Below are 17,554 nucleotides of genomic sequence, written 5' to 3' on the forward strand. Positions count from 1 at the left end.
TCCACAAAAGACCCAGAGTAGCCAGAGCATTCCTAAGCAAAAAGAACAAAACTGGAGGAATCATCTTACCTGACTTCAGATTATGCTACAAATAGATGCATAGACCAATGGAACAGAATAGAGAACCCAGAAATAGGATTTGTCTAACCCTAACCCTAACCATAACCTTAACTGGCTGGTTACGGTTAGGGTTAAGGTTAACACACCTACAGTGAACTCATTTTCACCAAAGGTGCCAAGAGCATATGCTATGGAAAAGACTGTCTCTTAAATAAATGGTGGTGGGGAAATTGGATATCCATATGTAGACAAATGAAGCTACACACCTATCTCTTGCCATATACAAAAATCAAATCAAAATGGATTAAGACCTCAAACTATGAAGCTACTACAAGAGAACACTGGGGAAAATCTCCAGCACACTGGGCAAAATGTCTTGAGCAATACCCCACAAGGCCAGGCAACAAAAGCACACATGGACAGATGGGATCACATCAAGTTAAAAAGCTTCTTCACAGCAAAGGAAACAGTCAACAAAGTGAACAGACAACCCATAGAATGGGAGAAAATATTTGCAAACTACCCATCTGTGAAAGGATTAATGACCAGAATATATAAGGAGCTCAGACAACTCTATTGGAAAAAAATCTAGTAATTTGATTAAAAAATTGGCAAAAAATTTGAACAGACATTTCTCAAAAGAAGTTATACAAATGGCAAGCAGGCATATGAAAAGGTGCTCAACATCATTGATCATCAGAGACATGCAAATCAGACCTACAATGAAATATTATCTCATCCCAGTTAAAATGGCTTATATCCAAAAGACAGACAATAACAAATGCTGGTGAGGATGTAGAGAAAAGGGAACCCTTGTAGTCTGTTGATGGGAATGTCAATTAGTACAACCACTAAGGAGAGCAGTTTGGAGGTTTCTCCAAACTAGGGCTACCATATGATCCTGCAATCCCACTGCTGGATATAAACCCCAAAGAGAGGAAGGACATCAGTATATTGGAGAGTTTACTGCACTCCCCTGTTTGTTGCAGCGCTATTCACAATAGCCAAGATTTGGAAGCAATCTAAGCATCCATGAACAAATGAATGGATAAAGAAAATGTGGTACACATACACAACAGAGTACTATTCAGTCATAAAGAATGAGATTCTGTTATTTGCAGCAACATGGATGAAACTAGAGATCATTATGTTAAGTGAAATTAAACCAGGCACACAAAGACAAACATCACATGTTATCACTATTTGTGGGATCTAAAAATCAAAATAACTGAATTCTTGGAGACAGAAAGTAAAAGGATAGTTACTAGAGAATGGGAAGGGTAGTGGGTGGCTGGGTGAGAGGAGGTGGAGGTGGTTAATGGGTACAAAAAAATAGTTACAAAGACCGAGCAAGACCTACTGTTTGATAGCACAACAAGGTGACTTTGGTCAGTGACTGTACATTTTAAAATAAAGGGTGTAATTGGTTTGCAATTCAAAGGATAAATGCTTGAGGGGATGGATACTCCATTCTTAATGATGTGCTTTTTTTCACATTGCATGCCTGTATCAAAACATCCCATGTACCCCATAAGTATATAAACCTAATTAAAAATATGCATAAATTAACATACAAAATCTGTAACATTTATATATGCTACCAATATTCAATCTCAAAAAGAAATAAAACAATCTCATATACAATAGCTAAAACAAAAAATGCCTAGGAATAAATTTAAAGAGATGAAAGAGTTCTACAATGATAAACTAATGTTATTAATGAAAAAAACTGAAGAGGACACACATAAATGGAAAGATCTCATGCTCATGGATTTGAAGAATTAATATTGTTAAAATGTCCATACTATTTCAAATGATATACAGAAATAGAAAAAAAAAAAAATCCTGAAATTAGTGTGGAACCACAAAAAACCCTGAATAGCTAAAGTAATATTGAGCAAAAAGAACACAGCTGGAGGCATCATACTACTTGTCTTCAAAATATACAGCAAAAGTATCCCAAACAGCATGGTACTAGCATAAAAACAGACACATAGACCAATGGAACAGAATAGAGAACCCAAAATAAGTCCACAATTACAGCCAACTTATTTTTGACAAAGGTGCCAAGAATGCACATTGAGGAAAGGATAGTTTCTTCTATAAATTATGCTGGGAAAACTGGATATTCACATGCAGAAGAATTAAACTAGGATCCTATTGCTTACCATTTACAAGAATCAACTCACAATGGACTAAAGCCTTAAATGTAGCACCTGAAACTATAAAACTACTAGAAGAAAATGGGAATCACTTCATGACACTGATCTATATTAATTTTAAAAAAATCATTTGAAAGCCAATCTAGAAGGAAGATAGTTATTGAAATGGGAAGTTTACATAGGTTCTCTGAATACACATGAAACACTCAATTTTAAACAATGAAGGGTATTGTTAATTTACACGTTCTTGTTAATTAGTGATGTAGATTAAGAAGACAGGAGTGCTGAGTGCTCCTGAGATTGAAATTTAATAGTAAGGGCCTCGGTAAAGAGTTTGTTAAAGAGTAGAAGAACTGCTGATGTTAAATTCTTAAGGGCTCATGCAGTTCACTGTAGTTTTATTTATACACTATGCTTAGAATATACCTTTGACCTTAGACAGCTATAACATTGTTAATTTGTGGCTGCCTGCAATGACTTGAGATTATGGAACTTAATGCTTTCCCTTCCCCCTTGGAGAGTTCAATGTAGTAAACGCTAAGGTTAGACCATTTCTTTTTCACTTGGTAGTCAGAGTAAGACTGATGAGTATTTGATGTTTCTTAACAATACCCAAGTCTGTACAATATTAAGTAATAGAGCTTGGTATAACTGCTTTTTAAAAGTTTTAAAAAATTTGAAAAGTTTTTGTTCAGAATTTATTTTCCATTTAGAATTTAAAATATTTACAGATTTATAATACTACAAGTACTTGCAAATATAGCCAAATATTCCCAGATTATACAGATTACCAATAGCAGGTTTGATGTCTTCAGCAATGATCAAACATAAATATACACATATATACACGTGCAGATAGATTCATGCTGTATATATATTTTTTACAGCTTGTCTTCTTTTCAACTGAAAGACTTGATCTCTCTTAGTATATGTCCCCCTCCTTCATCCTTTGCATTTTTATACACATTTTAGAATCCGTTTATTGATTTCTACAAAAAAGTTTATTAAGATTTTGATTGGGATTGCAGAGAATCTAATGATCAATTTGGGGAGAATATATATTTTTACACTATTGAGTTTTCTAATCCATTATGATATATGCTTTTATTTATTGGGCTTTTAATGTTTCTAATATTTTGTAGCTTTCTGTATAGAGTTCTTACACGTGTCCCATTAGACTTATTTCCAGTTACATGGCATTTTTTGATGTTGTTATAAATGGTGTATTTTCAAAACATTTCATTTTCTAATTGTTTATTGATATATATAGATTTAAAAATATTCACCTTGTATCTAGTGACCTTGCTACATCATGTGTTTGTTGTTAATAGTTTATGTCTATATTCTTTTGGATTTTTTTAACATACACAGTCAGACCTGATAAAGACAGTTTTATTTCCTTATTTCCAATTATTATACCTTTAATTGCCTTATTTGTATTCGCTGGTCCTGCATACAGTGTTGAATAGAAATGGTAACAGTGGACATCCTCTTCTTGTTCCTAGCCTTAGTGATAAAATGTTTCGTATATCACCAGTGTGTATGATGTTTTCTATAGACACATTATAGATGCCCTTTATCAGATTAAGGAAGTTCCCTTCTAGTCTTACTTTGTTAAGAATTTTTGTCATGAGTGGATTTTGAATTTTAATAGCTTTTTCCTCTATAGAGATGATTGTATGATTTTTTTTCCTTCATTGATTTTCTAATATTAAACTAATCTTGCATTCCTGGAATAATCCGCAATTGGTCATGATGCATCATCCTTTTTATGCATAGATTTTATTTGCTTTGTATTTTTTAAAAAATATTTTTATTTATATTAATGAGAAAGATTAGCTTGTAATTTTCCTTTCTTCTCATGTCCTTCTCTGGCTTCGCTATCATGCTGAGTTCAAAATGAATTCCCTCTTTGGAAGAGATTATTTATGATTGGTGTTTTTTTTTTTTATGTTTGAACAGATTGACTGATAAAGTCATCAGGACTTGGTATTTCATTTGTGGGAAGCTTTTAATTACACTTTTCTTTAATAGATATAGGACTATTTGAATTTTTAACTTCTCTGCCAGTGTTTGTAGATTTTTGTCTTTCTATAAATTCATCTACTCATGTAAAATTTCAAATTAGTTGGTAAAGTTTTTTTGTGTAATATCCTTTTATGATGATTTAATGTTTTAATTGCTCATATTGATAATTTGTTTTTCTTTTTTCCTAGTTTTTCTAGATGTCTATCAGTGTTAGTGTTTTCAAAGAACCAGTTTTTAGATTATAAGGCTTGATTTACGGTAGTGTAAGTTCTTCAAGACTGACAGGGCTTTTCTTTTTATTTTTTTCAATAGTTTTGAGAGTACAGGTAGGTTTTAGTTACGTGGATGAGTTCTTTAGTGATGAAATGAGAGATTTTATTTAGAACACCTGTCACCTGAGCAGTATACGCTGTATCCAATATCTAGTCTTTTATTTTTCAATCCCTTCCAACCTCCCTCCACCAAGTCTGCAGTCTGTTATATTACTCTGTATGTCTTTGTGTCCTCATAGCTCCCACTTACAAATGAGAACATATGGTATTTGGTTTCCCATTCTTGAGTTTCTTCACTTAGAATAATGGCCTTCAGCTCCATCCAAGTTGCTACAAAAGACATTATTTTGTTCCTTTTTATAGCTGAGTAGTATTCCATGGTATATATATCCCATTTTCTTTATCCACTTGTTGGTCAGTGGGCATTTAGGTTGGTTCTATGTCTTTGCAATTGTGAATCGTGCTGCTAAAAACATGCATGTACATGTGTTTTTTTCATATAATGACTTCATTTCCTTTGAGTGGATATCGAGTAATGGGATTGCTGGATCAAATGGTAGATCTACTTTTAATTCTTTAAGGAATCTCTATACTGTTTTCTGTAGTTGTACTAATTTACACTCCCACCAGCAGTGTAAAAGTGTTCCCTTTTCACTACATCCACACCAACATCTTGTTTTTTGATTTTTAAATTATGACCATTCTTGCATGAGTAAGGTGATATCTTATTGTGGTTTTAATTTGCATTTCCCAGATGATTAATGATGTTGAGCATTTTTTTCATGTGTGTGTTGGCTGTTTGTATATCTTCTTTTGAGAACTGCCTATTAATGTGCTTTGCCCACTTTTTGATTTGATTTTTTTTTTTTTTTTTGCTTGTTGATTTGAGTTCCTTGTAAATTCTGGATACTAGTTTTTTGTCAGATGCATAGTTTGCAGATATTTTCTCTGTAGGTTATCTGTTTACTCTGTTGATTATTTCTTTTGCTGTGCAAAAGCTTTTTAGTTTAGGTTCCATTTATTTTTTTTTGTTTTTTTTACATTTGCTTTTGGGTCTTACTCAGGAATTCTTTGCCTAAGCCAGTGTCCAGAAGAGCTTTTTTCGATGTTATCTTGAAGAATTTTTATGGTTTCAAGTCTTGGATTTAAGTGTTTTATCCGTCTTGAGTTGATTTTTGTATAGTGAGAGATGGGGAGCCAGTTTCATTCTTCTACATGTGGCTTGCCAGTTTTTCCAGCACCATTTATTGAATAAGGTGTTATATTAGTCCATTTTCACGCTGCTGATAAAGACACACCCAAGATTGGGCAATTTACAAAAGAATGAGGTTTATTGGACTTACAGTTCCACGTGGCTGGGGAGGCCTCACAATCATGGTGGAAGGTGAAAGGCACTTCTCACATGGCTGCGGACAAGAGAAGAGAGAATGAGAGCCAAGCGAAATGGGTTTCCCCTTATCAAGCCATCAGATCCGTGAGATTTATTCACTACCATGACAACAATATGGGGAAACTGCCCCCACGATTCAGTTATCTCCCACCAGGTCCCTCCTACAACATGTGGATATTATGGAAATACAATTCAGGATGAGATTTGAGTGGGGACATGGAGCCAAACCATATCAGTGTTTCTCCCCAGCTTATGTTTTTGTATGTCTTGTTGAACACCAGTTGGCTTCATTTCTGGGTTTGGTCTAACTGCTTATTTTTATTCCAGTATCGTGCTGTTTTGGTAACTACAGGCTTGTAGTATAATTCAAAGTCCCATAATGTGATACTTAATATTGCTTTGGCTGTCCAGGCTCTCTTTTGGTTCCATATGAATTTTAGGATTGGTTTTTCTTGTTCTGGGAAAAATGTTGATGATATTTTGATGGGAATTGCATTGAATCTGTAGATTGCTTTTGGCAGTACAGTCATTTTTACAATATTGATTCTTATCTGTGAACATGGCAAGTGTTTTCATTTGTTTGTGTAATCTGTGACTTTTTTCAGCGCTGCCTTGTAGTTTTTCTTATAAAGATCTTTCATTTCCTTGGTTAAGTATATTCCTAAGTTCTTTTGTTTTTATTTTTTTCAGCTGTTGTAAAAGGGATTGAGTTCTTGATTTGATTCTCAGCTTGGTTTTTGGTGTATAGCAGTGCTACTGATTTGTGTACACTGATTTTGCACCTGAGACCTTACTTTACTGAATTTGTTTATTAGATCTAGAAATCTTTTTATGAATCTTTAGGGTTTTCTATGTATATGATTATAATAATCAGTGAATAGTGACAGTTTGTCTTCCTCTTTTCCAATCTGGATGCCCTTTATTTCTTTCTCTTGCCTGATTGTTCTGGTTGGGACTTCCAGTATTGTGTTGAAGAGAAGTGGTGAAAGTGAGCATCATTGTCTTGTTCCATTTATTGGGGGAATGCTTTCAACTTTCCCCATTCAGTATGATTTGATCGTGGGCTTGTCATATATGCTTTTATTATTTTGAGGTAAGATGGACTTTTCTTTATTCTTTGTATTCTTATATGAATTTTGGAATCAGTTTTTCAGTTTCCTTCAAAAAGTTATGGGATTCTGATTGTTATCTCTAGATTTTTTTCTTTTATACATTTGCTTTCTATTTCATTAATTTCTGTTCATTTTTATATGAGAATTCTGCTTTTCAAAGCATAATCAAATTTATTTGATGATTCTTTTAAAAAGTATCTGTTTGCTTGTGGTAGATAAGAAGCTCCTAATGTTAATATTTTCTTCAGTAATTGATACAAACTTGCTCTAAAAGGACACTTGAACACAGAATATCAAGAGGGACAGAGAGACTCTGTTAATAGAAATGTTTTTATACAAGCACACATGCACCCACCACGCATGGATAGTAATTTTGCCACAATGTATTTTATTGTCCAAAATGGCTAATACTATTTTTCAAAATGTAGATTAAGTGGAAAGGAGCTTACACTTTAGAAAGAGGAATTAGTAAATAAGAAAATACATTTAAGAAAATGTAGTGCTTAATTGAGTGACTCTGACCCTGTCTTAATGTTTAAAAATGCTAATTGGTGTGTTTATCCTTGCTTTTGTAGTGATATGCAGCTTTCGAGGATCTGTCCCTCAAGGGTTGGTGTTAGAAATAGGAGAAACAGTCCAGATTCTTGAAAAATGTGAAGGTGAGTATGGACTTACAAAGCATATAAATTGTGATCATTTTTTGGCAGTATTATGTACATTTTTTTGTGCTAATATGATTATAAGCAATAATTCTGGAGCCATAATTAGTCACATGATGAAATAGTGTTATATAAAATTCTTCCTGACCTATGTTCAGCATAATGGTATGAGCTTTTTTGACTCTAATGTAATAACAACAGTTAGATAAGTAATTTTTGGCTGTCAGAACATGTTTTTAAACATATATTTATGGGGTACACGAGATACTTTGGTACAGGCATACAATATGCATCAATCATATCATGGTAAATGTAGTATCTATCACCCCAAGCATTTATCATTTTTTATATTGCAAAGATTCTAATTGTACTCCCTCAATTATTCAAAAATGTGCAACAAATTATTGCTGACTGTAGTCATCCTATTGTGCTATCAAATACTAGATCTTATTCATTGTATCTATATTTTGTGCCCTACTATTTATTTTTACAAATAGATAATCTACCCATGCTTAGCTGTCTTTGAATGGAACTACGTTACAGTCCATTCATTTGTATGTTTCCATCTGATTGCCTGGGCATCTTTAGTCATAATTAAAACAAAGCCTTAAATATGTTTAAATGTAGTTTGGCTTGACTACTATCCTATTCTGTGGCATATACGGGTATTTTTGCTGTAACATTTACACATTCTTGAGATGGATCATGTTCTTCAAAATCTGTACTTTAAATCAAGATTTATGGGAAAACTAAATTTAGGGAGAAATTACACAAAATCAGAGTATTAACAAAAGCAAAATTGATGCCATGGGAAATAACTTGGACAGCCTAGACTAGCAGTTCAGCATGATTACAAGCCATCTCAGATGATATAATGAAGTAGAACAGTTGCAGTGTGGGTATAGAGCCAACGTATATGGGAGTGGAGCTTTAATCTAGTTGGGTTACTGTTAAGAGGGGTATGGGAGGACATGTAACCTACCATGACTCAGGAATCACATATATTTAAGAGTGTGCTTTTCTGGAAAGGGAGCTACACTCATTTTAAATTTTCTTAAAACATAAGTATAAATCAGCACCCTTTTATGATAAAAACTCTAAGGAAACTAAGAATAGAAGGTAATTTTCTTTATCTAATAAAGGATAGCTACTAAAATGCCTGCAGCAAACATCATATTCAGTCATAAAATATTGAGAGAGTTTTCACTGAAATTTTAAAGCAAGACAAGAATACCTGCTGTCTTATTCTGTTTATGTGTTGCTATAAAGGAGTACCTGAGGCTGTTTAATTTATAAAGAAAAGGGGTTTATTTGCCTCATGATTCTGTTGGTTGTACAAGAAGCATGATACCAACTTCTGCTTCTGGTGAGGGCTTCAGGAAACTTCCACTCATGGCAGAAGCTGAAGAGAAGTATATATGTGCAGAGATTACATGGCAAGAGAGAAAGCAAGAGTGAGGGGAGGTGCCAGTCTCTTTTTAACAATTTTATTTTTTAATCAACAAATAATAATTGTATTTATGGGTACATAGTGATGTTTTGATACATATAATATATAGTGATCAGATCAGGGCAACTAGAATATACATTATCCCAAACATTTTCTTTTCTTTTGGTTGAGAAAGTTTAATATTTTCCTTCTAGCTTTTTGAAACTATATGTTATTATTAGTTATAGTTATCTTACCTGGGATAGAACATTAGATCCGATTCTTTTTATCTAGTTGTAATTTTGTATTCTTTGACAAATCTCTTGAAATCCTCCCTTACCCCTTCCCTCCCAGTATCCTTCATTCAGTTTTATTTATTTATTTATTTTTTGTTAACTTACACACATAAGTAAGAATATGAGGTGTTTAACTTCTCTTTTTGGCTTATTTCACTTAACATGATGTCCTCTAGTTCCATTCACGTTATCACAAATGACAGGATTTCGGTATTTTTATGACAGAATAGTACTCCATCGTGTAGATAAAACATATTTTCTTCATCCGTTATTGGACACTTAGGTTGATTCCATATTTTGGCTGTTGAAAATAGTCCTGCTGTAAACATAGGAATGCTGATGTCTCCTCAATATAATGACTTCAGTTCCACTATAAAATCCCAGTGGTTCTACAAAGAGATCTTGAGACCAAAAAGTAAAAAATTAAAAAAAAACATCTCACTGGGGTGGGATTGCTAGATCATATAGTAGTTCTTTTCTTTTGGAGACAAGGTCTCATTCTGTCAGCAGGCTGGAGTGCAGTAGTACCATCATGGCTCACTGTAGCCTTGACCTCCTTAGGCTCAGATGCTCTTCCCACCTCAGCCTCCTGAGTAGCTAGGACTACAGGTGCACCATGTCACCAGGCCTGGCTAATTTTTGTATGTTCTTTCAGAGTTGGGGTTTCACCACATTGTTCAGGCAGGCTGATCTTGAGCTCCTGGGCTCGAGTGATCTGCCCACCTCAGCCTTCCAAAGTGCTGAAATTAGAGGCATGAGGTAGCACACTCAGCCATATAGTAGTTCTATTTGTAGTATTTTTTTAAATTTTGAAATATTTATTTAATTTTTGTTTTAGGTTCAGGGGTACATGTACACATTTGTTATACTGGTAAACTCGTGTCAGGGGGGTTTGCTGTACAGATTATCTCGTCACCCAGGTATTAAGCCTAGTACCCATAGTTATTTCTCCTGATCCTCTCCTTCCTACCCTCCATCTCTGGTAGGCCCCAGTGTCTGTTCTTGCCCTCTATGTGTCCATGTTGTTCTCATCTTTTAGCTCCCACTTGTAAGTGAGAACATGTGGTATTTGGTTTTCTGTTCCTGTGTTAGTTTGCTAGGGATAATAGCCTCCAGCTCCATCCATGTTCCTGCAAAGGACAGGATCTTGTTCTTTTTTTTTTTGAGACGGAGTTTCGCTCTTGTTACCCAGGCTGGAGTGCAATGGCACAATCTCGGCTCACTGCAACCTCTGCCTCCTGGGTTCAGGCAATTCTCCTGCCTCAGCCTCCTGAGTAGCTGGGAATACAGGCACGCGCCACCGTGCCCAGCTAATTTTTTGTATTTTTAGTAGAGACGGGGTTTCACCATGTTGACCAGGATGGTCTCGATCTCTTGACCTCGTGATCCACCCGTCTCGGCCTCCCAAAGTGCTGGGATTACAGGCGTGAGCCACCGCGCCCGGCCCTCTTGTTCTTTTTTATGGTGGCATGGTGTTCCATAGTATATATGTTCCACATTTTCTGTAGTCTACCATTGATGGGTGTTTAGATTGATTCCATGTTTTTGCTATTGTGAATAGTGCTGCAGTGAAAGTACATGTGCATATGTCTTTGTGATAGAATGATTTATATTCCTTTGGGTATATATGCAATATTGGGATTGCTGGGTCATATGTCAGTTCCGTTTTTAGGTCTTTGAGGAATTCCCACACTGTTTTTCATAATGGTTGAGCTAATTTATACTCCTGCCAACAGTGTTTAAGCATTTTTTTTCTCAACAGTCTCACCAGCACCTGTTATTATTTTAGTTTCTTTTTGTGTGGCTTTTCTTAAAAAAATTCTTTTTAAACTTAATTTTTTAAAATTTCAATTGGTTTTTTTGGGAACACGTGGTGTTTAGTCACATAAGTTCTTTAGTGGTGATTTCTGAAATTTTGGTGCACCCATCACCTGAGCAGTGTACACTGTACCCAATGTGTAACCTTTTATCCCTCACCCACCTCCGACCCTTCCCCCCACCGCTGAGTCCCCAAGTCCATTGTATCGTTCTTACGCCTTTGCATCCTCATAGCTTAGCTCCCACTTATAAGTGAGAACATAACAATGGTTTTTCCTTCCTGAGTTACTTCACTTAGAATAATGGTCTCTAATTCCATCCTGGTTGCTGCGAATGCCATGATTTTTTTCCCCTTTATCCCAGCACCATTTGTTGAATAGGGTGTATCCTTTCCCTACTTTGTTTTTGTTTGCTTTGTCAAACATTATTTGGATGTAAGTATTTGACTTTATTTCTGGGTTCTCTATTCTGTTCCATTTGTCTGTGTGCCTGTTTTTATACCAGTACCATGCTGTTTTGGTAACTATAACTATAGCCTTATAGTGTAGTTTGAAGTCAGGTAATGTGATGCCTCCAGATTTGTTCTTTTTGCTTAGTTTTGCTTTGGCTATGTGGTCTCTTTTTTGATTCCATATGAATTGTAGGTTTATTTTTTTCTAGTTCTGTGAAGAATGATGGTGGTATTTTGATGGGAATTGCATTGAATTTGTAGATTGCTTTTGGCAGTATGGTCATTTTCACAATACCCATTCATGAGTATGGGGATGTGTTTTCATTTGTTTATGTCATCTATGTTTTCTTTCAGCAGTGTTTTATAGTTTTCCTTGTAGAGATTTTTCCACCTCCTTGGTTAGGTATATTCCCAAGTATTTTATTTTATTTGCAGCTATTGTAAAAGGGGTTGACTTCTTGATTTGATTCTTAGCCTGGTGGCTGTTGGTGTATACCGGTGCTACTAATTTGTATACATCAGTTTTGTATCCTGTGGCCAGGCACAGTGGCTCACGCCTATAATGCCAGTACTTTGGGAAGCGAAGGTTGGCAGATCACCTGAGGTCAGGAGTTTGAGACCAGCCTGGCCAAACCACTAGGGTTTCAACATGGTGAAACCCTGTCTCTTCTAAAAATACAAAAATTAGCAAAGCATGGTGGCACATGCCTGTAATCCCAGCTACTTGGGAGGCTGAGTCAGGAGAATTGCTTGAACCTGGGAGGCAGAGGTTGCAGTGAGCTGAGATTGTGCCATTGCACTCTAGCCTGGGCGACAAGGGCAAAACTCCATCTAAAAAAAAAAATGTATTTTGAAACTTTTCTGAATTCATTTTTCAGTTCTAGGAGCTTTTTGGATAGGTCTTTAGGGTTTTTTAGGTATAGGATTATGTCATTTGTGAACAGTGATTGTTTGATTTAAAACTCTTTACCAATTTGGATGCCCTTTATTTCTTTTTCTTGTCTGATTGCTCTGGCTAGGACTTCCAGTACTATGTTGAAGAGAAGTGGTAAAAGTGGGCATCCTTGTCTCGTTCCAGTTCTCAGGTGGAATGCTTTCATCTTTTCCTCATTTAATACAATGGTGGCTGTAGGTTTGTCATAAATAGGCTTTTATTAAGGTCTGTCCCTTCTATGCCAATTTTGCTGAGGGTTTTAATCATAAAGGATGCTGGATTTTGTCAAATGCTTTTTCTGCACCTATTGAGATGATATGTGATTTTTTTTTTTTTGAGACGGAGTTTCACTCTTGTTATCCAGGCTGGAGTGCAATGGCGCGATCTCGGCTCACCGCAACCTCCGCCTCCTGGGTTCAGGCAATTCTCCTGCCTCAGCCTCCTGAGTAGCTGGGATTACAGGCACGCGCCACCGTGCCCAGCTAATTTTTTGTATTTTTAGTAGAGACGGGGTTTCACCATGTTGACCGGGATGGTCTCGATCTCTTGACCTCGTGATCCACCCGCCTCGGCCTCCCAAAGTGCTGGGATTACAGGCTTGAGCCACCGCGCCCGGCCGATTTTTGTTTTTAATTCTGTTTATGTGGTATATCACATTTATTGACTTGGCTACGTTAAACCATCCGTGTGTTCCTGGTATGAAACCCGCTTGATCATGGCGGATTATCTTTTTGCTATGCTGTTGGATTCAGTTAGCTAGTGTTTTGTTGAGAATTTTTACATCTATGTTCATTGTTCATCAGGGATATTAGTGTGTAATTTTCTTTCTTTCTTTTTTTTTGTTATGTCCTTTCCTGGTTTCGGTATTAAGGTGATACTAGCTTCATAGAATGATTTAGGGAGTTCTTCTTTCTCTATCTTTTGGAATAGTGTCAATAGGATGTTTACCAATTCTTCTGATAGAAATCAGCAGTGAATCCTTCTGGTCCTAGACTTTTTTTGTTGGCATTTTTTTAAATTAACATTTTAATCTCACTGCTTATTTGTCTGTTTAGAGTTTCTGTATGTTCCTGGTTTAACCTAAGAGAGTTGTATATTTCCAGAAATTTGTCCATCTCCTCTAGGTTTTCTAGTTTGTGTCATAGTAGCCTTGAATGATCTTTTGTATTTCTGTGGTATTGGTTGTAATATCTCTTGTTTTGTTTCTAATTGAGCTTATTTGGATTTTCTCTCTTCTTGGTTAATCTTGCCAATGGTTTATCAGTGTTATTCATCTTTTCTTTTTTTCTTTAATCAGCTAATGTGAAATTACAAAATTCCAGAATTTTGAGTATTTGAAACTTATAAAAGTCACCAGAAAATGTAAGCAAATTGGGCTTTAGTTTGGTGGTTCCCCTGGTTTGGATGACAGTCCCTCTGTGAGCTCAAGATCATCTTCTTGTTCATTTCCTTGGATCTGTTGTTTCAATGACAATGACAGAACTCTTGGTGGAGGCTGAGGAGAGTCGGAGAACTAAAGAAACACCCACCGACTCCCTCTGTGCACACTCACACATGGAAATGTATCTCCTGGCGAACACACTTAAGGAGATAGATGTTAGTGATGCTGTGCTGAACTGTTCTTTTCTGCCAGCTGCTGCAGAAAGTTGTCCTCACTCTGGCCTTTATGGCTTAAAGTTGTCCTTACTTTGACCTTTGTGATTTATGAAATCTTTTGCCACATATTTCACAGATAAAGGGTTTCTCTCCAGTGTTTGTTTTCATGTGTTCATCAAAATATTGCTTCGTGTTGAAATCCTTGCCACACCACTGGCACATGAACTGCTTGTGCCCACTGTAGATGCTCATGTGGGAGTGTAGCTGGTAATTGTACTGAAACCTTTTGTCACAGTTCTCTCATCTGAAGGACTTCTCTCCAGAATGTTGCAGGGAGTGCACTGTGATTGACATACTGTATTTGAATGATTTTCCACAGGTTTCACATGTAAATAGCATGTCTTTCATGTGTGCAACCATGTGTTTCTGCACATAAACTATGGCGTATAATTTTTTCTCACAAATTTCACAGGAAAATTTCTTTTATGCATATCCATGGATGATCTTGATATGTTCATGAAGGGTCCAGTTTCTTGAATGATTTATTACAGGAAACACACTGAATGTTTTTTTCACAGTCTGTTTGCTGAAGGTACAGCTCACTCCAGGACTAACTTCTTATCACAAATCTTCATGTGCCCATGAGTAACGCTCATGTGCTTCTCCAGGCACCAGTGGGTGTTAAATACCCTGGGGCACTTCTCACAGGTCACACTTAGCTTTCTGGACTGGTGCTTCAGGCTCCTTTGTGGCCCACTTCTTATGCTTAGGTGGCTTTACACTCTTCTTGCAACCTCTTGTAGTTCTGAGAGTGGGGGAAGTAATAGCTGTGGCAACAGAGGCAGCTCTCCTCTTTCTCCTTTGTGTAACGCTGACTTTCTCTACTATCTTCTCCTTTTTCTTCTCTTCATTTTCTTCATAGTAACTGCTGTTATCTGTGACCTCTTCTTCCCTTTCTTCCTCCTCACTGTTTAAGAACAGGAGTCTCTTTGGACTGAGAAGAGGTTACCCTTTTCCCCTTTAGATACATTTAATGTTTGATTATTAAGGTTTACCTCCACTATGCTCAGCTCCTTTTTGTAAGAGACTTCTTTCTCTTCTTCCTGCTCTTCTGTGTCATCAGAATCCACCCGGTCTTCCTAGATAGCATGCATGTCAGACTCTGCTCTTGCCTCCCTGAAATATGACTGTTCTTCCATTTCGTGGAGATGTGGTTTGCTCATCTTGGTGTCCGCTAACACAGAATAAGGATGCCGTGATTCCCTTTGTTACACTTTGGTGGACAGGTCAAGTTCCTTGTTGGCACCATGATAAAGGCTGGATAGCACTTGCCCATGATGGCTGTCTTCTTGTGCCATTCCTGCTACATGCACAACACAGTTTTCAACCAGCTCCTGACGAGAAGTGGCTATTAAGCAGTTCAGACTGTAAAGAAAATAACTTTAAAACAAGTTAGTTATTAAGACGCAAATCTTTTTCCATCCCAAAGAATCACTCAAATGAAAAAAAGATATTCCTGGAAACTGAATTATTCCACTGTTGCAGCACCAAAGCATACGTCAAAAATGTTTGGTATTATGGCAAGAGCAGAGCACTAGTGATTTTTCTTCTGAAGAGAACTACAAGGGACTTGGAGCATCTTATCTGGGCTGGCCACCTCCACCACCTAGATCAATGTCTTGGCAATCCATCCCTGCGGGTGGTGGGGGAGACTGCAGCCAGAGTCACAACCTCTGGCCAGGCCGGCCCTTTGCTCCTGCCTAACGTCTGACCTCAGGGCCACTCCTCAGACCAAGCCTCGGCTGCCGGCCACAGTGCTATGTGGCCACTGCTCCCATGTCTCTGGACTTACTTCTGAATGCCTGAGGACAAGGGGGGCAGCAGGGTTGGCAGCGTGCAGGGAAGGAGGCAGGGGAGGGGCTGTGGGTATGTGGATGTGTGTGCCAAAGGGGTCAGGGAGGGAGGTGAGTGGCTGTGAGTGAGGATGAGTGGCTGCAAGGGCGTGTGCCTACACCTGGCCCCTTCCTTTGTTGGTAGCCCCCTTTGTTTATCTTTTCAAATAACTAGGTTTTTGTTTCATTTATCTTTTTATTGTTTCTTTTTGTTTGTTTCAATTTCATTTAGTTCTGCTCTAATTTTTTTATTTCTTTTCTTCTGCTGGGTTTGGGTTTAGTTTTATTTTTGTTCCTTTATCTCAATCTCTTGACCTCGTGATTCACCTGCCTTGGCCTCTGGATTTTGTCTTTACATAAGCCCATATTTCTTGGAGATTTTGTTTGTTCCTTTTCATTCTTTTTCTCTGTTGTTTTCTGTCTGTTGGATTTCAAACCAGTCCTCAAGCTCTTAGATTCTTTCCTCACCTTGGTCTCTTTTGCTGCTGATACTTGTGATTGCATTATCAAATTCTTGTAGTGTGTTTTGCAGCTCTGTCAGGTCAGTCACATTCTTTTCTATACCGGTTATTTTGACTTTGAGCTCTCGTATCATTTTATTGTGATACTTAGCTTTCTTGGGGTGGGTTTCAACATATTCTGTCATCTCAATGATATTCCTCCCTATCCATGTTCTGAATTATTTCTGTCATTTCAGCCATCTCAGCTCCACTGGGAAACCTTTCTGGAGAGGTGGTGCAGTTGTTTACATGAAAGAAGGCACTCTTGACTTTTTGAGTTGTCAGAGTTATTGCACTGATTCTTTTTTATCTTTGTGGGGTGATATTTCTTAAGTCTTGGAGGCTACTGACCTTTGGATTTTTTTTTTTTTAACTTTTATTTGATGACCTTGAGGGTTTGATTGCAGTATGAGGTGAATTCAGCTGACTGGCTTAGTTTGCAGATTTTAGGGGGCTACATGCTGTAACTCTGTGTGACTTGTGTTGGGCCCTGACTTTGCTCTCTGACTCCTCGAGGTTAGAAATCCACTGTGCTGGTGGGGTTGGGGCCTGAGGTGCTCCTGGACCACAGGTCACTGCATTCCAGTTGGAGTGCATTTTGTAGTATGGTGGCAGCAGGATCTATGTTTTTTTCCTGTGCTGGCAGCAGTGGCAGTAACAGCATGGTGGAGTGCACACTGCTGCAGCAGAGTGCTAGTGAATGCCAAGGTTCCTGCCTCTGTGCAGGCATTCACCACAGTAGAGGAGGCAGTATGGCTGGGGGGAGGTTGGGGACTTCTGTTGGTGACTGTGCAAGTAGTTGTGCTGGTGGTGCTGTGAGCATGGAGATGGGTTGCTGTTAGGTGCAGGTCTGTGTGAGCTCTCTGTGTGTTATGTGGTAGTCACTCAGGAATTGGAAGAGTCTGCTGTTCTCTATGCCTAGTTTCACTCCTCTGGCAGTTTTGATGCACGGGCG

At 37.4% G+C, this 17,554-nt stretch overlaps 1 protein-coding gene and 1 pseudogene across 5 annotated transcripts in view; one reads left to right on the forward strand and one right to left on the reverse strand.

The window, feature by feature from the left end:
* Nucleotides 1-17,554, forward strand: part of DOCK3 (dedicator of cytokinesis 3) — a 610,183-nt gene that overhangs the window by 113,057 nt on the left and 479,572 nt on the right. For all 5 annotated transcript variants that reach the window (XM_064367135.1, XM_064367139.1, XM_064367136.1 and 2 more), the window contains exon 2: nt 7,600-7,683. In XM_064367135.1, coding sequence (XP_064223205.1) covers nt 7,600-7,683 — 84 coding nt within the window. The remainder of the gene's footprint in view (nt 1-7,599; nt 7,684-17,554) is intronic.
* On the reverse strand, nt 14,295-16,745 carry LOC105722849 (zinc finger protein 652-like; annotated as a pseudogene).

Source organism: Aotus nancymaae, unplaced genomic scaffold (assembly GCF_030222135.1).
Source record: "Aotus nancymaae isolate 86718 unplaced genomic scaffold, 86718_ANA_hifiasm-v0.15.2.pri h1tg000067l, whole genome shotgun sequence".
NCBI lineage: Eukaryota > Metazoa > Chordata > Mammalia > Primates > Aotidae > Aotus > Aotus nancymaae.